The sequence below is a fragment of the Chanodichthys erythropterus genome, chromosome 12, assembly GCF_024489055.1.
Source record: "Chanodichthys erythropterus isolate Z2021 chromosome 12, ASM2448905v1, whole genome shotgun sequence".
NCBI lineage: Eukaryota > Metazoa > Chordata > Actinopteri > Cypriniformes > Xenocyprididae > Chanodichthys > Chanodichthys erythropterus.
The window spans coordinates 56,064,343-56,084,668 of record NC_090232.1 but is presented as its reverse complement, the minus strand read 5'-3'; the positions used below and the strand labels follow the sequence as shown (position 1 = coordinate 56,084,668).

The 20,326-nt window shown below is 42.9% G+C and overlaps 1 protein-coding gene across 3 annotated transcripts in view; it reads right to left on the bottom strand.

The window, feature by feature from the left end:
* LOC137032019 (general transcription factor 3C polypeptide 1) overlaps nucleotides 1–20,326 on the bottom strand; it is a 33,697-nt gene that overhangs the window by 3,999 nt on the left and 9,372 nt on the right. For all 3 annotated transcript variants that reach the window (XM_067403481.1, XM_067403483.1, XM_067403482.1), the window contains exons 13-32: nucleotides 20,178–20,281; nucleotides 19,768–19,922; nucleotides 19,501–19,692; nucleotides 19,264–19,409; nucleotides 18,954–19,051; nucleotides 18,726–18,822; nucleotides 18,458–18,638; nucleotides 9,636–9,735; nucleotides 9,412–9,547; nucleotides 9,229–9,316; nucleotides 8,959–9,138; nucleotides 8,728–8,873; nucleotides 7,846–7,988; nucleotides 7,629–7,710; nucleotides 7,181–7,293; nucleotides 6,224–6,280; nucleotides 5,843–5,936; nucleotides 5,583–5,755; nucleotides 5,147–5,473; nucleotides 15–256 (exon numbers count right to left, since the gene is read on the bottom strand). In XM_067403481.1, coding sequence (XP_067259582.1) covers nucleotides 15–256; nucleotides 5,147–5,473; nucleotides 5,583–5,755; nucleotides 5,843–5,936; nucleotides 6,224–6,280; nucleotides 7,181–7,293; nucleotides 7,629–7,710; nucleotides 7,846–7,988; nucleotides 8,728–8,873; nucleotides 8,959–9,138; nucleotides 9,229–9,316; nucleotides 9,412–9,547; nucleotides 9,636–9,735; nucleotides 18,458–18,638; nucleotides 18,726–18,822; nucleotides 18,954–19,051; nucleotides 19,264–19,409; nucleotides 19,501–19,692; nucleotides 19,768–19,922; nucleotides 20,178–20,281 — 2,854 coding nt within the window. The remainder of the gene's footprint in view (nucleotides 1–14; nucleotides 257–5,146; nucleotides 5,474–5,582; nucleotides 5,756–5,842; nucleotides 5,937–6,223; nucleotides 6,281–7,180; nucleotides 7,294–7,628; nucleotides 7,711–7,845; nucleotides 7,989–8,727; nucleotides 8,874–8,958; nucleotides 9,139–9,228; nucleotides 9,317–9,411; nucleotides 9,548–9,635; nucleotides 9,736–18,457; nucleotides 18,639–18,725; nucleotides 18,823–18,953; nucleotides 19,052–19,263; nucleotides 19,410–19,500; nucleotides 19,693–19,767; nucleotides 19,923–20,177; nucleotides 20,282–20,326) is intronic.

The window sequence follows — 20,326 nt, the reverse complement described above, 5'->3', positions numbered from 1 at the left end:
GTGTGTGTGCGCACCGTCCGCAGTGAAGAGTGTGTGTTGCGGTGTGCGTCTCAGCTGCAGGTGGACGGTGCAGGCGTTGACCATGATGTTGTCGGTGCTGTTGGAGTTGTGCGTCTGCGAGCGCAGGATCCCGTGAGCGTAATATCCCCTCATCAGCAGGTAATTGGTGTGAGACGCCTGTGTGGATTTGACCTCCGGCCTCCTCTTCCTCACTTCGTCGTCCTCCTCCTCTTCCTCCTCCAGCGCTTTAGTGAGACTGAAACACACACACACACACGGTCAGCTGTGAGAGTGTTGAGGCCCGTTCACACCAGGAACATTGACTAAAGCTTTAATAATCACTCTAACAGGATATCAATGCAACAATAATAACTTTCAAAGCTGATGAATGAAAAAATACTGACAGCCAATCAGAATCCATCCTGCTTTAAAGAGCTTGAGTGTTTAAAGAGACAGACGACAAAGCTGAAGCACTTATAATAAACATATTGATATCTTGCGCTGGTCTGGACACTAATATAATTATCGTGACAGTTATCGTTACTGTTGGTGTGAACACTAATATAGTTTTCGTTACAGTCATCGTTACTGTTGGTGTGAACACTAATATAGTTTTCGTTACAGTCATCGTTACTATTGGTGTGAACACTAATATAATTATCGTTACAGTTATCGTTACTGTTGGTGTGAACACTAATATAGTTATCGTTACGGTTATCGTTACTGTTGGTGTTAACACTAATATAGTTATAGTCACAGTTATCGTAACTGTTGGTGTGAACGCTAATATAGTTATCGTTACAGTTATCGCAACTGTTGGTGTGAACGCTAATATAGTTATCGTTACAGTTATCGTTACTGTTGGTGTGAACGCTAATATAGTTATCGTTACAGTTATCGTTACTGTTGGTGTGAACACTAATATAGTTATAGTCACAGTTATCGTTACTGTTGGTGTGAACGCTAATATAGTTATCGTTACAGTTATCGTAACTGTTGGTGTGAACGCTAATATAGTTATCGTTACAGTTATCGTTACTGTTGGTGTGAACACTAATATAGTTATCGTTACGGTTATCGTTACTGTTGGTGTTAACACTAATATAGTTATAGTCACAGTTATCGTAACTGTTGGTGTGAACGCTAATATAGTTATCGTTACAGTTATCGTAACTGTTGGTGTGAACGCTAATATAGTTATCGTTACAGTTATCGTTACTGTTGGTGTGAACGCTAATATAGTTATCGTTACAGTTATCGTTACTGTTGGTGTGAACACTAATATAGTTATAGTCACAGTTATCGTTACTGTTGGTCTGAACGCTAATATAGTTATCGTTACAGTTATCGTAACTGTTGGTGTGAACGCTAATATAGTTATCGTTACAGTTATCGTTACTGTTGGTGTGAACGCTAATATAGTTATCGTTACAGTTATCGTTACTGTTGGTGTGAACACTAATATAGTTATCGTCACAGTTATCGTTACCGTTGGTGTGAACACTAATATAGTTTTCGTTACAGTCATCGTTACCGTTGGTGTGAACACTAATATAGTTTTCGTTACAGTTATCGTTACTGTTGGTGTTGGTGTGAACGCTAATATAGTTATCGTTACAGTTATCGTAACTGTTGGTGTGAACGCTAATATAGTTATCGTTACAGTTATCGTTACTGTTGGTGTGAACGCTACTATAGTTATCGTTACAGTTATCGTTACTGTTGGTGTGAACACTAATATAGTTATCATCACAGTTATCGTTACTGTTGGTGTGAACACTAATATAGTTTTCGTTACAGTCATCGTTACCGTTGGTGTGAACACTAATATAGTTTTCGTTACAGTTATCGTTACTGTTGGTGTTAACGCTAATATAGTTATAGTCACAGTTATCGTTACTGTTGGTGTGAACGCTAATATAGTTATCGTTACAGTTGGTGTGAACGCTAATATAGTTATCGTTACAGTTATCGTTACTGTTGGTGTGGACACTAATATAGTTATCGTCACAGTTATCGTTACTGTTGGTGTTAACGCTAATATAGTTATCGTCACAGTTATCGTTACTGTTGGTGTTAACGCTAATATAATTATCGTCACAGTTATCGTTACTGTTGGTGTGAATGCTAATATAGTTATCGTCACAGTTATCGTTACTGTTGGTGTGAACGCTAATATAGTTATCGTTACGGTTATCGTTACTGTTGGTGTGAACGCTAATATAGTTATCATTACAGTTATCGTTACTGTTGGTGTTAACACTAATATAATTATCGTTACAGTAATCGTTACTGTTGGTGTGATCGCCAATATAGTTATCGTTACGGTTATCGTTACTGTTGGTGTGATCGCCAATATAGTTATCGGTACAGTTATCGTTACTGTTGGTGTTAACACTAATATAATTATCGTTACGGTTATCGTTACTGTTGGTGTGAATGCTAATATAGTTATCATTACAGTTATCGTTACTGTTGGTGTGATCGCCAATATAGTTATCGTCACGGTTATCGTTACTGTTGGTGCAAACGCTAATATAGCTATCGTTACGGTTATCGTTACTGTTGGTGTTAACGCTAATATAGTTATCGTCACTGTTATCGTTACTGTTGGTGCAAACGCTAATATAGCTATCGTTACGGTTATCGTTACTGTTGGTGTTAACGCTAATATAGCTATCGTTACGGTTATCGTTACTGTTGGTGTTAACGCTAATATAGTTATCGTTACAGTTATCGTTACTGTTGGTGTGAACGCTAATATAGTTATCGTTACAGTTATCGTTACTGTTGGTGTGAGCGCTAATATAGTTATCGTCACGGTTGGTGTGATCGCCAATATAGTTATCGTTACGGTTATCGTTACTGTTGGTGTTAACGCTAATATAGCTATCGTTACGGTTATCGTTACTGTTGGTGTTAACACTAATATAATTATCGTTACGGTTATCGTTACTGTTGGTGTGAACGCTAATATAGTTATCGTTACAGTTATCGTTACTGTTGGTGTTAACACTAATATAATTATCGTTACGGTTATCGTTACTGTTGGTGTGAACGCTAATATAGTTTTCGTTACAGTTATCGTTACTGTTGGTGTTAACGCTAATGTAGTTATCGTTACTGTTGGTGTGAACGCCAATATAGTTATCATTACAGTTATCGTTACTGTTGGTGTTAACGCCAATATAGTTATCGTTACAGTTATCGTTACTGTTGGTGTGAACGCTAATATAGTTATCATTACAGTTATCGTAACTGTTGGTGTTAACGCTAATATAGTTATCGTTACAGTTATCGTTACAGTTGGTGTGAACGCTAATATAGTTATCATTACAGTTATCGTAACTGTTGGTGTTAACGCTAATATAGTTATCGTTACAGTTATCGTTACTGTTGGTGTGAACGCTAATATAGTTATCGTCACAGTTATCGTTACTGTTGGTGTGAACGCTAATATAGTTATAGTCGTGGTTATCGTTACTGTTGGTGTGAACGCTAATATAGTTATCGTCACGGTTATCGTTACTGTTGGTGCAAACGCTAATATAGCTATCGTTACGGTTATCGTTACTGTTGGTGTTAACGCTAATATAGTTATCGTCACTGTTATCGTTACTGTTGGTGCAAACGGTAATATAGCTATCGTTACGGTTATCGTTACTGTTGGTGTTAACGCTAATATAGCTATCGTTACGGTTATCGTTACTGTTGGTGTTAACGCTAATATAGTTATCGTTACAGTTATCGTTACTGTTGGTGTGAACGCTAATATAGTTATCGTCACGGTTGGTGTGATCGCCAATATAGTTATCGTTACGGTTATCGTTACTGTTGGTGTTAACGCTAATATAGCTATCGTCACTGTTATCGTTACTGTTGGTGCAAACGCTAATATAGCTATCGTTACGGTTATCGTTACTGTTGGTGTTAACGCTAATATAGCTATCGTTACGGTTATCGTTACTGTTGGTGTTAACGCTAATATAGTTATCGTTACAGTTATCATTACTGTTGGTGTGAACGCTAATATAGTTATCGTTACAGTTATCGTTACTGTTGGTGTGAGCGCTAATATAGTTATCGTCACGGTTGGTGTGATCGCCAATATAGTTATCGTTACGGTTATCGTTACTGTTGGTGTTAACGCTAATATAGCTATCGTTACGGTTATCGTTACTGTTGGTGTGAACGCTAATATAGTTATCGTTACGGTTATCGTTACTGTTGGTGCAAATGTTAATATAGCTATCGTTACGGTTATCGTTACTGTTGGTGTGAGCGCTAATATAGTTATCGTCACGGTTATTGTTACTGTTGGTGTGAACGCTAATATAGTTATCGTCACGGTTATCGTTACTGTTGGTGCAAACGCTAATATAGCTATCGTTACGGTTATCGTTACTGTTGGTGTTAACGCTAATATAGTTATCGTCACTGTTATTGTTACTGTTGGTGCAAACGCTAATATAGCTATCGTTACAGTTATCGTTACTGTTGGTGTTAACGCTAATATAGCTATCGTTACGGTTATCGTTACTGTTGGTGTTAACGCTAATATAGTTATCGTTACAGTTATCGTTACTGTTGGTGTGAACGCTAATATAGCTATCGTTACGGTTATCGTTACTGTTGGTGTTAACGCTAATATAGTTATCGTTACGGTTATCGTCACGGTTGGTGTGATCGCCAATATAGTTATCGTTACGGTTATCGTTACTGTTGGTGTTAACGCTAATATAGCTATCGTTACGGTTATCGTTACTGTTGGTGTGAACGCTAATATAGTTATCGTTACGGTTATCGTTACTGTTGGTGCAAACGCTAATATAGCTATCGTTACGGTTATCGTTACTGTTGGTGTGATCGCCAATATAGTTATCGTTACGGTTATTGTTACTGTTGGTGCAAACGCTAATATAGCTATTGTTACGGTTATCGTTACTGTTGGTGTGAACGCTAATATAGTCATCGTCATGGTTGGTGCGAACGCTAATATTGTTATCGTTACTGTTGGTGTGAACGCTAAAAAAGTTATCGCTACAGTTATCGTTCCTGTTAATGTGAACGCTAATCTAGTCATCGTTACAGAGTGAACAGGTCTTTAGCGAGTGCATCTGTGAGTGTTCTTGAGCGCGTGCAGCACCTCTTGACCACCTCGTTGTCCACCATCGTAGTGTCCACCACCACGATCTGCTGTGGGATACTGATGTCCACGGATAGCAGGCCCAGGGTCATGAGGGACAGGCAGCACGCACTGGCGCCCCCCGGAGCGTCCATGGGGAACTGCAGCATGGCCTGAGCATCGTCCTCGTCCTCCTCCTGTCTCCCGTCACCCTCTTCTCCTGGGTTCTCAGGGTCTTTCTGGAAGTGGAAGTTGTTGGGTCTGTCGCTGCTGCCGCCCTTGTATAAACCAGTCATCAGATCGAACGCCTCGTTAAAGAGGAGGCTCGGGAAACGCCACGTGAAGAACCTGCAGCAGACGGACAGGCGTTTAACTGGCAGCTTCAGTGTGGAATACGAGCGCACTGCACAAAACTGCTGTAACTTCCAGTGGTTATCATGCGCTGTAAGTGTTTGACCTGTAGTAGTGCTGTGACAGCTGATAGGACATGGGCAGGAAGGGCAGCGAGTGGCACTTCTTCAGGTGAGCCTTGGTGATGGGCCGCCGGCGGTTCACTAACGCCCGGTTACGACACGTCTGGAAGGCCTGGGACAGAACCTCCTCGCTGTAGCGCGTGTACAGACAGAACGTCTGACACACACACACACAGATAGACGGCATCACTGACATGTGACTGATACATCATCACGGTATAAACGTGTGTGTGTGTGTCTGTACCTGGAAGGGTCTGTAGTTCTTCATCTGAGCGTTGGTGAGCACTAGAGTGCTCTGAATTAAATTAAACAGCACCAGAACATCAATTTCCTCCTTCCTGTAACACAGTCATTACAGTGCAGCATCAAACACAGACTCCACTGGAGAAACTATTACACACACAGTATTTAAACTTTAAACGTTATGGTTTTCACTCTCCTCGAACTTTCTTGCATTTCTTTACATTACTTTTTTGTTTTTGGTAATAATAATAATAATAATAATAATAATAATAATGAGACGAATAGTGTTTAACTGCTATAGTGTATTCCAGAGCTCAAAGCACTTGATACTTGATGAAAACGTCAGTTTGTGTTTATTAAAATGAATGTCCTACACACACACCTCTTCAAGATGTCTTTACCGCACTCCAGTGATTCGTCAATAGTGTACACCTTAAACCTGAGGAAACACACACAAATAATAAAAGATTGAAAGACTTAAAAATCATTAAGAGTTAAAATTGAAATAAAACTGAAATAAATATATAAATACAGAAAAATGTAAAAATTTACGATGAAAATTTGCTTTTTTTATTGAAATAAATGTACTGTATTTAAGTTCAATATTGTTTTTTAATTTCATATTTTGTATTTTTAGGGAATTTCTGGTACTACATTATATTTATGCAGTATTTTATAATCCATTTATTCTCCTTGAGCAGAGACCAGAACATGAAATTTCCAACTTAAACTGGTAAATCTTGAATGTTTTGGAGCACAGACTGAAGTTTAGTCTCTTTTTTAAGACGACACTTGGAAGATTACTGCTGAAGTGAAAAAATATATATATAAAAAAAGTGTATTTATTTTTTAGTGTAAAAGTGTGTTTATGTATTTGAAATTTATAGCTTTTTTCATTTTTTTAATGAAAAATATATTTTCCAAAATATGTTTTACTGTAAAACTGTGAGACATCTAAACAAGTTCTAAATTTGAGGGTGATATCTCAAAAAATGAGCTTTCAGTCAGATTTAGTTTAGGTGCAGTACCAAACACTTCCACTAGATGAAATTCGTCTCTCATTTATTTCCAATGTGCTCATTTTTGATCACGAACAATACAAGTGTGACTGTTTTTTCATGAACATTTAATCTTTACGAATCATGTCCGTAATTTTTTTCAAGTACCAAAAACCTTTACTAAATTTCGTACCATTCCAATGTAGTACACAATTCTAATAAAAAAAACAAAACATTAAATGTTTAAGTCAAAAATGATCAAAGAGCACCAAATATGAATTAAAACTGCAATGCTAAAATAACACAAGTGTGTGTGTGTGTGTGTGTGTGTGTGTGTGTACTTGTGAAAGAGCTCGTCTCTGCTGTCTGGTATGATGATATCACTGGAGCCATAGCTGGAGCTGAACTTTGACCTCAGAGAGCGAACAAACTCCTTATACTCATCAGCACACACCTGTAACACAAACACACTTCATTTTGATTCATTTTTCAGTCTTAATATCTTCAGTCATTTCTCTTCTCCAGTAAATGTATCTTGATTTAAGAATGTGTAGATATTTGTGCTGGAAAACAAGACAACTAAAGATATCTGAGACCCATTTATCCTACAAATCTAAAACTAAATTCAGATTAATGTGAGTTAAACCCTTTTCACAAGTGTCAAGAGAAGCAACACTTTCTGTGGACATTTAAACACTCGCTGAAAGGTTTCTCCTGTGAAACTGGCAGCAAGTAAACATCGCTCTGAGAGAACTGATTCAGAATCAGTGAAGAAAAGCAAAGTCTCACCTTCACATCATTATAGTCGTCCGTTCGGTTCATGAATCTGGCCATCAGCTCTTTATCCTGATACATCTCAGCCAGACAAATCCTACAACACCACCAGAGCAATCACAATCACTGAGTTTCATTAGTCTGAAGTCAGACAGCATGTGTGTGTCAATATAATGCACATATAGTGTGTGTGAGTGAGGGAGTGTGTATTTGATCACACACACACACACACCTGTAGTTGAGGCAGGTCTGCGGGTTCTTCATGATGTATCGTGAGCGTCGGCTGACAGACAGAGATGTTTTATCCAGCGATAACTCAAACTCGGCATGCAGCACATCACGAACCACCGTCCAGGGCACGAACGGCCTCTTCAGCTACACACACACACACACACACACACACACACACATAACATATAAACATAAGCATGTTCTCTACTTCATTAGCAGCTGAGATGAGGTCAGTGAGAAATGTCTTTTTACGCTTCATCATTAAACACAAATCAACAGAATGCCAATCTACTTTCACAAAAATGGCTTTTTAAGGAATACAACAAATGACTGGTAGGGACTACAGTGAGCTTCTTCCTGGATTGGTGACATCACTAACCCTAAATTTACATAAACCTCGCCCCCGAGAACGCTCAACAAAGGGGGCGTGGCCATGTTGGGCTGCTTTAGAGAAGAGTTATTGTGTGTTGTTGACATGCCGTCATTTGTATGGTAAATCATTTATAAACCTACACCAACACAGGAGAATACATCAATATGTCTCTAAATATGAAACTATTCATTGTAATTTCAAAATAATTTGCCAGTTTTGATTCTTGTTCAAGAAATTACAGTGGATGTAGCATTTTTATCATAAAGAAGTTTCAAAATATTAAAGATTAAGTGAACATTTTAATTAAATATTGTTTGGGCAAATATTAAAGGAGGATTTGATCTGCTGTACAGTGTAACAACAACAATCACCAGGCTGCTGGCGCCCTCTGCAGGCTTTTATTATAATAGAAAAAATACATTGATGATTGTTTATATTATGTTCATTATATTATGTTTAATGAAAGCTCGTAGTTTCCGTTAACGAAAGCTAGCGTGTGTGAATCGGCACCTTGCGGTTGAGGAAGTGACTGGCGACGCGGCACAGCATCAGCAGACTGTCCTCCAGGTGCGTCCAGGCCACTCTCTGTCGGGTCATCTGCAGAAGAGCCCGCTGGTCCGTCTCGTCCTGAGCCTGACTCTGCCTACACGCTCGCACTGACAAACACACACACACACACTTCCTGTTGAGCTACATGACATCATCACCGTTTAACATCAGCTTCCTGTCAGCGTCAGTGACCTTTCTTCTTCTTGCGGGCCGGTTTGCTGCTCTCTTTCTTGCTGCTCTGGTTCGCTGCTCTCTTGCGCTTGAGGTTTCGTCCTCCGCGCACCTCCTCGTTCCTGCTGGACGGCTCTGAGCTCAGACGCACCTCCTCCTCCAGGACGGCAGGGGGCGCCACCTTTGCTCCTCTCTGAAGCGCTGCCAATGACATTCATTCACACAATCACCTGATATAACACTGCTGCAGGAGTCTGACTGCTCTGACTGAGCGTAATAGTGAAGAGTTACCGGAGAGCGCGGGCGGTTTGGGCAGAGGGTGTTTGGACAGCAGGTTCCTCAGTCTGATGGCGTGATGCTTTCCTGTATCTTCAGTGCTCTGAACACATGACAAACACATTCACACACAGCACAACATCAGCTGGAAACACTGTGTGTGTGTGTGTGTGTGTGTGTGTGTGTGTGTATGTGTACCTGTTTGCTCTCGTTGATCAGGTGACTGGTCCACGTCCAGTTGCGTTTCAGGTGGCTGTAAAAGGACGAGTCCAGTCCGCCAGCGCCCTGCCCGTCGCCAGGGGTAACGCCATCATCCACCACATTACAACTGCCCCTAGCAACCGAAAAACACAACCACAAGTGACATCAGCCAATCAGGTGACAGACAATCCAGCCTGAGCCAATCAGAACGGCTGACTCACTGTAGCGTGTACAGCAGCCTGGTGTTGCGCTCCATTGTCATGACGCCGTCAGCCTCCGCCCCCTCAGCGTTACCTTGGCCATGACGCGGCCTGATTACACCTGAAACACATTTGTGGTTACATTACAATTGTGTTCTGTTTATGTTGTGTTGTGTTTAGGTTGAGGGTTTGGCACAGTAATGTTGTAGTAACGTTGCGGTTGTGTTGTGTTTAGGTTGAGGGTTTGGCGCGGTAACGTAGTAATGTTGCGGTTGTGTTGTGTTTAGGTTAAGGGTTTGGAGCGGTAATGTTGTAGTAACGTTGCGGTTGTGTTGTGTTTAGGTTGAGGGTTTGGCGCGGTAACGTTGTAGTAACGTTGCGGTTGTGTTGTGTTTAGGTTGAGGGTTTGGCGCGGTAACGTTGTAGTAACGTTGCGGTTGTGTTGTGTTTAGGTTGAGGGTTTGGTGCGGTAACGTAGTAATGTTGCGGTTGTGTTGTGTTTAGGTTGAGGGTTTGGCACGGTAACGTTGTAGTAATGTTGCGGTTGTGTTGTGTTTAGGTTGAGGGTTTAGTGCAGTAATGTTGTAGTAATGTTGCGGTTGTGTTGTGATTGGGTTGAGGGTTTGGCACGGTAACGTTGTAGTAATGTTGCGGTTGTGTTGTGATTGGGTTGAGGGTTTGGCACGGTAACGTTGTAGTAATGTTGCGGTTGTGTTGTGATTGGGTTGAGGGTTTGGCACGGTAACGTTGTAGTAATGTTGCGGTTGTGTTGTGATTGGGTTGAGGGTTTGGCACGGTAACGTTGTAGTAATGTTGCGGTTGTGTTGTGATTGGGTTGAGGGTTTGGCACGGTAACGTTGTAGTAATGTTGCTGTTGTGTTGTGTTTAGGTTGAGGGTTTGGCACGGTAACGTTGTAGTAATGTTGCGGTTGTGTTGTGTTTAGGTTGAGGGTTTGGCACGGTAACGTTGTAGTAATGTTGCGGTTGTGTTGTGTTTAGGTTGAGGGTTTAGTGCAGTAATGTTGTAGTAATGTTGCGGTTGTGTTGTGATTGGGTTGAGGGTTTAGCGCGGTAACGTAGTAATGTTGCGGTTGTGTTGTGTTTAGGTTGAGGGTTTGGCGCGGTAACGTAGTAACGTTGCGGTTGTGTTGTGATTGGGTTGAGGGTTTGGCGCGGTAACGTTGTAGTAACGTTGCGGTTGTGTTGTGATTAGGTTGAGGGTTTGGCACAGTAATGTTGTAGTAACGTTGCGGTTGTGTTGTGTTTAGGTTGAGGGTTTGGCACTGTAACGTTGTAGTAATGTTGCGGTTGTGTTGTGTTTAGGTTGAGGGTTTGGCGCGGTAACTTTGTAGTAATGTTGCGGTTGTGTTGTGATTAGGTTGAGGGTTTGGCACAGTAATGTTGTAGTAACGTTGCGGTTGTGTTGTGATTAGGTTGAGGGTTTGGTACAGTAATGTTGTAGTAACGTTGCGGTTGTGTTGTGTTTAGGTTGAGGGTTTGGCGCGGTAACGTTGTAGTAATGTTGCGGTTGTGTTTAGGATGAGGGTTTGGTGCAGTAACGTAGTAATGTTGCTGTTGTGTTGTGTTTAGGTTGAGGGTTTGGCACAGTAATGTTGTAGTAATGTTGCGGTTGTGTTGTGTTTAGGTTGAGGGTTTGGCACAGTAATGTTGTAGTAACGTTGCGGTTGTGTTGTGTTTAGGTTGAGGGTTTGGCACTGTAACGTTGTAGTAACGTTGCGGTTGTGTTGTGTTTAGGTTGAGGGTTTGGCGCGGTAACGTTGTAGTAATGTTGCGGTTGTGTTTAGGATGAGGGTTTGGTGCAGTAACGTAGTAATGTTGCTGTTGTGTTGTGTTTAGGTTGAGGGTTTAGTGCAGTAATGTTGTAGTAATGTTGCGGTTGTGTTGTGTTTAGGTTGAGGGTTTGGCACGGTAACGTTGTAGTAATGTTGCGGTTGTGTTGTGATTGGGTTGAGGGTTTAGTGCAGTAACGTTGTAGTAATGTTGCGGTTGTGTTGTGTTTAGGTTGAGGGTTTGGCGCGGTAACGTTGTAGTAATGTTGCGGTTGTTTTGTGTTTAGGTTGAGGGTTTGGCACGGTAACGTTGTAGTTATGTTGCGGTTGTGTTGTGTTTAGGTTGAGGGTTTGGCGCGGTAACGTTGTAGTTATGTTGCGGTTGTGTTGTGATTAGGTTGAGGGTTTAGTGCAGTAATGTTGTAGTTATGTTGCGGTTGTGTTGTGTTTAGGTTGAGGGTTTGGCGCGGTAACGTTGTAGTTATGTTGCGGTTGTGTTGTGTTTAGGTTGAGGGTTTAGTGCAGTAATGTTGTAGTAATGTTGCGGTTGTGTTGTGTTTAGGTTGAGGGTTTGGAGCGGTAACGTTGTAGTTATGTTGCGGTTGTGTTGTGATTAGGTTGAGGGTTTAGTGCAGTAATGTTGTAGTAATGTTGCGGTTGTGTTGTGTTTAGGTTGAGGGTTTGGAGCGGTAACGTTGTAGTAATGTTGCGGTTGTGTTGTGTTTAGGATGAGGGTTTGGAGCGGTAACGTTGTAGTAATGTTGCGGTTGTGTTGTGTTTAGGTTGAGGGTTTAGTGCAGTAATGTTGTAGTAATGTTGCGGTTGTGTTGTGTTTAGGTTGAGGGTTTGGAGCGGTAACGTTGTAGTAATGTTGCGGTTGTGTTGTGTTTAGGATGAGGGTTTGGAGCGGTAACGTTGTAGTAATGTTGCGGTTGTGTTGTGTTTAGGTTGAGGGTTTAGTGCAGTAATGTTGTAGTAATGTTGCGGTTGTGTTGTGTTTAGGTTGAGGGTTTGGAGCGGTAACGTTGTAGTAACGTTGCGGTTGTGTTGTGTTTAGGTTGAGGGTTTGGCACGGTAACGTTGTAGTAATGTTGCGGTTGTGTTGTGTTTAGGATGAGGGTTTGGTGCAGTAATGTTGTAGTAATGTTGCGGTTGTGTTGTGATTGGGTTGAGGGTTTGGCACGGTAACGTTGTAGTAATGTTGCGGTTGTGTTGTGATTGGGTTGAGGGTTTGGCACGGTAACGTTGTAGTAATGTTGCGGTTGTGTTGTGATTGGGTTGAGGGTTTGGCACGGTAACGTTGTAGTAACGTTGCGGTTGTGTTGTGTTTAGGTTGAGGGTTTGGCACGGTAACGTTGTAGTAATGTTGCGGTTGTGTTGTGTTTAGGTTGAGGGTTTGGCACGGTAACGTTGTAGTAATGTTGCGGTTGTGTTGTGATTGGGTTGAGGGTTTGGCGCGGTAACGTAGTAATGTTGCGGTTGTGTTGTGTTTAGGTTGAGGGTTTGGCGCGGTAACGTAGTAATGTTGCGGTTGTGTTGTGATTGGGTTGAGGGTTTGGCGCGGTAACGTTGTAGTAATGTTGCGGTTGTGTTGTGTTTAGGTTGAGGGTTTGGCACTGTAACGTTGTAGTAATGTTGCGGTTGTGTTGTGATTGGGTTGAGGGTTTGGCACGGTAACGTTGTAGTAATGTTGCGGTTGTGTTGTGTTTAGGTTGAGGGTTTGGCACGGTAACGTTGTAGTAACGTTGCGGTTGTGTTGTGTTTAGGTTGAGGGTTTGGCGCGGTAACGTTGTAGTAATGTTGCGGTTGTGTTGTGATTGGGTTGAGGGTTTGGCACGGTAACGTTGTAGTAATGTTGCGGTTGTGTTTAGGATGAGGGTTTGGCACGGTAACGTTGTAGTAATGTTGCGGTTGTGTTGTGTTTAGGTTGAGGGTTTGGCACGGTAACGTTGTAGTAATGTTGCGGTTGTGTTGTGTTTAGGTTGAGGGTTTAGTGCAGTAATGTTGTAGTAATGTTGCGGTTGTGTTGTGATTGGGTTGAGGGTTTAGCGCGGTAACGTAGTAATGTTGCGGTTGTGTTGTGTTTAGGTTGAGGGTTTGGCGCGGTAACGTAGTAACGTTGCGGTTGTGTTGTGATTGGGTTGAGGGTTTGGCGCGGTAACGTTGTAGTAACGTTGCGGTTGTGTTGTGATTAGGTTGAGGGTTTGGCACAGTAATGTTGTAGTAACGTTGCGGTTGTGTTGTGTTTAGGTTGAGGGTTTGGCACTGTAACGTTGTAGTAATGTTGCGGTTGTGTTGTGTTTAGGTTGAGGGTTTGGCGCGGTAACTTTGTAGTAATGTTGCGGTTGTGTTGTGATTAGGTTGAGGGTTTGGCACAGTAATGTTGTAGTAACGTTGCGGTTGTGTTGTGATTAGGTTGAGGGTTTGGTACAGTAATGTTGTAGTAACGTTGCGGTTGTGTTGTGTTTAGGTTGAGGGTTTGGCGCGGTAACGTTGTAGTAATGTTGCGGTTGTGTTTAGGATGAGGGTTTGGTGCAGTAACGTAGTAATGTTGCTGTTGTGTTGTGTTTAGGTTGAGGGTTTGGCACAGTAATGTTGTAGTAATGTTGCGGTTGTGTTGTGTTTAGGTTGAGGGTTTGGCACAGTAATGTTGTAGTAACGTTGCGGTTGTGTTGTGTTTAGGTTGAGGGTTTGGCACTGTAACGTTGTAGTAACGTTGCGGTTGTGTTGTGTTTAGGTTGAGGGTTTGGCGCGGTAACGTTGTAGTAATGTTGCGGTTGTGTTTAGGATGAGGGTTTGGTGCAGTAACGTAGTAATGTTGCTGTTGTGTTGTGTTTAGGTTGAGGGTTTAGTGCAGTAATGTTGTAGTAATGTTGCGGTTGTGTTGTGTTTAGGTTGAGGGTTTGGCACGGTAACGTTGTAGTAATGTTGCGGTTGTGTTGTGATTGGGTTGAGGGTTTAGTGCAGTAACGTTGTAGTAATGTTGCGGTTGTGTTGTGTTTAGGTTGAGGGTTTGGCGCGGTAACGTTGTAGTAATGTTGCGGTTGTTTTGTGTTTAGGTTGAGGGTTTGGCACGGTAACGTTGTAGTTATGTTGCGGTTGTGTTGTGTTTAGGTTGAGGGTTTGGCGCGGTAACGTTGTAGTTATGTTGCGGTTGTGTTGTGATTAGGTTGAGGGTTTAGTGCAGTAATGTTGTAGTTATGTTGCGGTTGTGTTGTGTTTAGGTTGAGGGTTTGGCGCGGTAACGTTGTAGTTATGTTGCGGTTGTGTTGTGTTTAGGTTGAGGGTTTAGTGCAGTAATGTTGTAGTAATGTTGCGGTTGTGTTGTGTTTAGGTTGAGGGTTTGGAGCGGTAACGTTGTAGTTATGTTGCGGTTGTGTTGTGATTAGGTTGAGGGTTTAGTGCAGTAATGTTGTAGTAATGTTGCGGTTGTGTTGTGTTTAGGTTGAGGGTTTGGAGCGGTAACGTTGTAGTAATGTTGCGGTTGTGTTGTGTTTAGGATGAGGGTTTGGAGCGGTAACGTTGTAGTAATGTTGCGGTTGTGTTGTGTTTAGGTTGAGGGTTTAGTGCAGTAATGTTGTAGTAATGTTGCGGTTGTGTTGTGTTTAGGTTGAGGGTTTGGAGCGGTAACGTTGTAGTAATGTTGCGGTTGTGTTGTGTTTAGGATGAGGGTTTGGAGCGGTAACGTTGTAGTAATGTTGCGGTTGTGTTGTGTTTAGGTTGAGGGTTTAGTGCAGTAATGTTGTAGTAATGTTGCGGTTGTGTTGTGTTTAGGTTGAGGGTTTGGAGCGGTAACGTTGTAGTAACGTTGCGGTTGTGTTGTGTTTAGGTTGAGGGTTTGGCACGGTAACGTTGTAGTAATGTTGCGGTTGTGTTGTGTTTAGGATGAGGGTTTGGTGCAGTAATGTTGTAGTAATGTTGCGGTTGTGTTGTGATTGGGTTGAGGGTTTGGCACGGTAACGTTGTAGTAATGTTGCGGTTGTGTTGTGATTGGGTTGAGGGTTTGGCACGGTAACGTTGTAGTAATGTTGCGGTTGTGTTGTGATTGGGTTGAGGGTTTGGCACGGTAACGTTGTAGTAATGTTGCTGTTGTGTTGTGTTTAGGTTGAGGGTTTGGCACGGTAACGTTGTAGTAATGTTGCGGTTGTGTTGTGTTTAGGTTGAGGGTTTGGCACGGTAACGTTGTAGTAATGTTGCGGTTGTGTTGTGATTGGGTTGAGGGTTTGGCGCGGTAACGTAGTAATGTTGCGGTTGTGTTGTGTTTAGGTTGAGGGTTTGGCGCGGTAACGTAGTAATGTTGCGGTTGTGTTGTGATTGGGTTGAGGGTTTGGCGCGGTAACGTTGTAGTAATGTTGCGGTTGTGTTGTGTTTAGGTTGAGGGTTTGGCACTGTAACGTTGTAGTAACGTTGCGGTTGTGTTGTGATTGGGTTGAGGGTTTGGAGCGGTAACGTTGTAGTAATGTTGCGGTTGTGTTGTGTTTAGGTTGAGGGTTTGGCACTGTAACGTTGTAGTAACGTTGCGGTTGTGTTGTGTTTAGGTTGAGGGTTTGGCGCGGTAACGTTGTAGTAATGTTGCGGTTGTGTTGTGATTGGGTTGAGGGTTTGGCACGGTAACGTTGTAGTAATGTTGCGGTTGTGTTTAGGATGAGGGTTTGGTGCAGTAACGTTGTAGTAATGTTGCTGTTGTGTTGTGTTTAGGTTGAGGGTTTGGCGCGGTAACGTTGTAGTAATGTTGCGGTTGTGTTGTGTTTAGGTTGAGGGTTTAGTGCAGTAACGTTGTAGTAATGTTGCGGTTGTGTTGTGTTTAGGTTGAGGGTTTGGCGCGGTAACGTTGTAGTAATGTTGCGGTTGTGTTGTGTTTAGGTTGAGGGTTTAGTGCAGTAACGTTGTAGTAATGTTGCGGTTGTGTTGTGTTTAGGTTGAGGGTTTGGCGTGGTAACGTAGTAATGTTGCGGTTGTGTTGTGTTTAGGTTGAGGGTTTGGCACGGTAACGTTGTAGTAATGTTGCGGTTGTGTTGTGTTTAGGTTGAGGGTTTAGTGCAGTAATGTTGTAGTAATGTTGCGGTTGTGTTGTGATTGGGTTGAGGGTTTGGCACGGTAACGTTGTAGTAATGTTGCTGTTGTGTTGTGTTTAGGATGAGGGTTTGGAGCGGTAACGTTGTAGTAATGTTGCGGTTGTGTTGTGTTTAGGTTGAGGGTTTAGTGCAGTAATGTTGTAGTAATGTTGCGGTTGTGTTGTGATTGGGTTGAGGGTTTGGCGCGGTAACGTAGTAATGTTGCGGTTGTGTTGTGTTTAGGTTGAGGGTTTGGCGCGGTAACGTAGTAATGTTGCGGTTGTGTTGTGTTTAGGTTGAGGGTTTGGCGCGGTAACGTTGTAGTAATGTTGCGGTTGTGTTGTGTTTAGGTTAAGGGTTTGGCACGGTAACGTTGTAGTAATGTTGCGGTTGTGTTGTGTTTAGGTTGAGGGTTTGGCGCGGTAACGTTGTAGTAATGTTGCGGTTGTGTTGTGTTTAGGTTAAGGGTTTGGCACGGTAACGTTGTAGTAATGTTGCGGTTGTGTTGTGTCTAGGTTAAGGGTTTGGCACGGTAACGTTGTAGTAATGTTGCTGTTGTGTTGTGTTTAGGTTGAGGGTTTGGCACGGTAACGTAGTAATATTGCGGTTGTGTTGTGTTTAGGTTGAGGGTTTGGAGCGGTAATGTTGTAGTAATGTTGCGGTTGTGTTGTGTTTAGGTTGAGGGTTTGGCGCGGTAACGTTGTAGTAATGTTGCGGTTGTGTTGTGTTTAGGTTGAGGGTTTGGCACGGTAACGTAGTAATGTTGCGGTTGTGTTGTGTTTAGGATGAGGGTTTGGAGCGGTAACGTTGTAGTAATGTTGCGGTTGTGTTGTGTTTAGGTTGAGGGTTTGGCGCGGTAACGTTGTAGTAATGTTGCGGTTGTGTTGTGTTTAGGTTGAGGGTTTGGCGCGGTAACGTTGTAGTAATGTTGCGGTTGTGTTGTGTTTAGGATGAGGGTTTGGAGCGGTAACGTTGTAGTAATGTTGCGGTTGTGTTGTGTTTAGGATGAGGGTTTGGAGCGGTAACGTTGTAGTAATGTTGCGGTTGTGTTGTGTTTAGGTTGAGGGTTTGGCGCGGTAACGTTGTAGTAATGTTGCGGTTGTGTTGTGTTTAGGATGAGGGTTTGGAGCGGTAACGTTGTAGTAACGTTGCGGTTGTGTTGTGTTTAGGTTGAGGGTTTGGAGCGGTAACGTTGTAGTAACGTTGCGGTTGTGTTGTGATTAGGTTGAGGGTTTGGCGCGGTAACGTTGTAGTAATGTTGCGGTTGTGTTGTGTTTAGGATGAGGGTTTGGCGCGGTAACGTTGTAGTAATGTTGCGGTTGTGTTGTGTTTAGGATGAGGGTTTGGAGCGGTAACGTTGTAGTAATGTTGCGGTTGTGTTGTGTTTAGGTTGAGGGTTTGGCGCGGTAACGTTGTAGTAACGTTGCGGTTGTGTTGTGTTTAGGTTGAGGGTTTGGCGCGGTAACGTTGTAGTAATGTTGCGGTTGTGTTGTGTTTAGGATGAGGGTTTGGAGCGGTAACGTTGTAGTAATGTTGCGGTTGTGTTGTGTTTAGGTTGAGGGTTTGGCGCGGTAACGTTGTAGTAACGTTGCGGTTGTGTTGTGTTTAGGTTGAGGGTTTGGCGCGGTAACGTTGTAGTAACGTTGCGGTTGTGTTGTGTTTAGGATGAGGGTTTGGAGCGGTAACGTAGTAATGTTGCGGTTGTGTTGTGTTTAGGATGAGGGTTTGGAGCGGTAACGTTGTAGTAATGTTGCGGTTGTGTTGTGTTTAGGTTGAGGGTTTGGTGCAGTAACGTTGTAGTTATGTTGCGGTTGTGTTGTGTTTAGGATGAGGGTTTGGAGCGGTAACGTTGTAGTAACGTTGCGGTTGTGTTGTGTTTAGGATGAGGGTTTAGTGCAGTAATGTTGTGATTCCCAGCTTTGATAGCCGCTGAACGAACCAAACAAACTGTACTCTGACCTCAAACCCATGAGGGATATCACAGGTTGCGTGTTCGTACCTAGAGGTGTGTTGAGACACACACACAGCAGATCCAACCAGTAATTCTCCACATCCTGTGCGCTACTGAACACGTAGTGTCTCCTCTCAAACGGCCGGATGGTCTCGATGGCCATGTTATAGTGCGGGTCGCACACCGTCGTATCCACGATTGTGCCCTTCGTCTTCAGGAAAACAAACACCTAATACAAACACAAATGTATTCTTAATACATCACACACAATAAACATACCAATGAAGTGATCATGTGACCGTGACATCCTGCTCACCTGATCTTTATCCATGAACTTCTCCATGGGTCCGAACTGCAGCAAGCCCATGAAACACAACCTCTGGAGACTCTCGTGGAAATTGAAGATGTACTTCCTGTGTGAGGGACCACATCGTCATCATCACAACACTTTAAAAGACAATAAGTGTCTGATGATAGTGTGGCTTCAGACAAGAGACGCTTTTTGTTGACTCTATACAGTGTGTGTGTGTGTGTGTGTGTTTGCCTCTTGTGCAGCAGTTGTCTCTTCATCTCAGCAGGGAGGAATCTGACCAGATAATGTTTCCTCACTGGATCATCCAGGTACTCCTGCAAACCTGCAACCTAATTACAACACAACCACAACGTTACTGCACCCAATTATGATTCAAAATATCATTTTTATTTTGTTATCATTCAATTTTGCAGAGCTTCTTCATGCTCAAACAGCAACAATACACACAAACAACAGATGAACATGGAAACAGCATCATAGGTCCTGTTTAAATCCAAAGATGTGTGTGTGTGTGTGTGTGTGTGTGCGCGAGTGTTTGTACCTGATAGTTGACCTGGACGACCTGCATGAAGATGCTGAGCGGCAGCGACACCAGAACGTCACTGATGAGGGCCCATCCGTATCCGAAGTCTTTATGCAGCGGGATTGGAGGGATGTACCTCTTCCAGCTGTTCTCCTTCACATACACTACACACACACACACACACACACACACACACACACACGTGTTTGAGAGAGTCACTCATCACAAATAAGCATCATCTGACCCCAGACTCACCTCTGAACTGCCCCTCCATCTGTCCATCCGCCAGCGCCTCTGGGTCGGACTGCGCCGGAGAGTCAGAAGCCGGGTCGGCAGGACCGGATCTTCTAATAGGATGCCCATAAATCAGGTACCACAGGAAGGAGTGAACGATACGCAGACGAGGCATCTTGGGCTGGAAACCCATGGAGCGGCCGAGTCCTGGAACTGACACACAGATCTGACTGTGAATATGAAGTGCTGAGAAGTGTGTGTGTGTGTGTGTGTGTGCGGCTCCGTTACCAAGGACGGGTTTGAAAGATTTGAGGGTTTTGACGCCCATCTTCTCAGACACCTTCTTCAGGCCGCTGCTTTGAGACGGACGCGAGGAAGATGATGCTTTGTTCTCCTTCGCCTCCTGTGCGCTGGACTTGGCCTTTTCTGCCTGACACTCAACCCTGAGAACAAAACAATTAACATACAAGAGCGATCAAACGTTTGAGGTCGTTTCTTAATGTTTTGGAGGAAGTCCCTTTCTGCTGCATATATTTGAAACTGAATCGTTTGTAACGTTATAAATGTCTTTACTGTCACTTTTGATCAATTTAAGCATCCTTGACAAATAAAAGTATTAACTTCTTTACTGTCTGTGGTTAAGCCGCTACAGGTCAGCGAGAGGTTTGGTGTGTGTTATTGTGTTGCGTTTTTCTCACCGAGCTGCAGAGGCCGAGCTGGACATGCGCATGCGGATCTGCTCTATGGCACTTTTGACCAGCAGATCGTCTGGCGTAACGGAGGGATGAACCACGAACTCCACCTAAGACACATTAGTGTGTATTAGCAGCAGTCTATATGTATATGT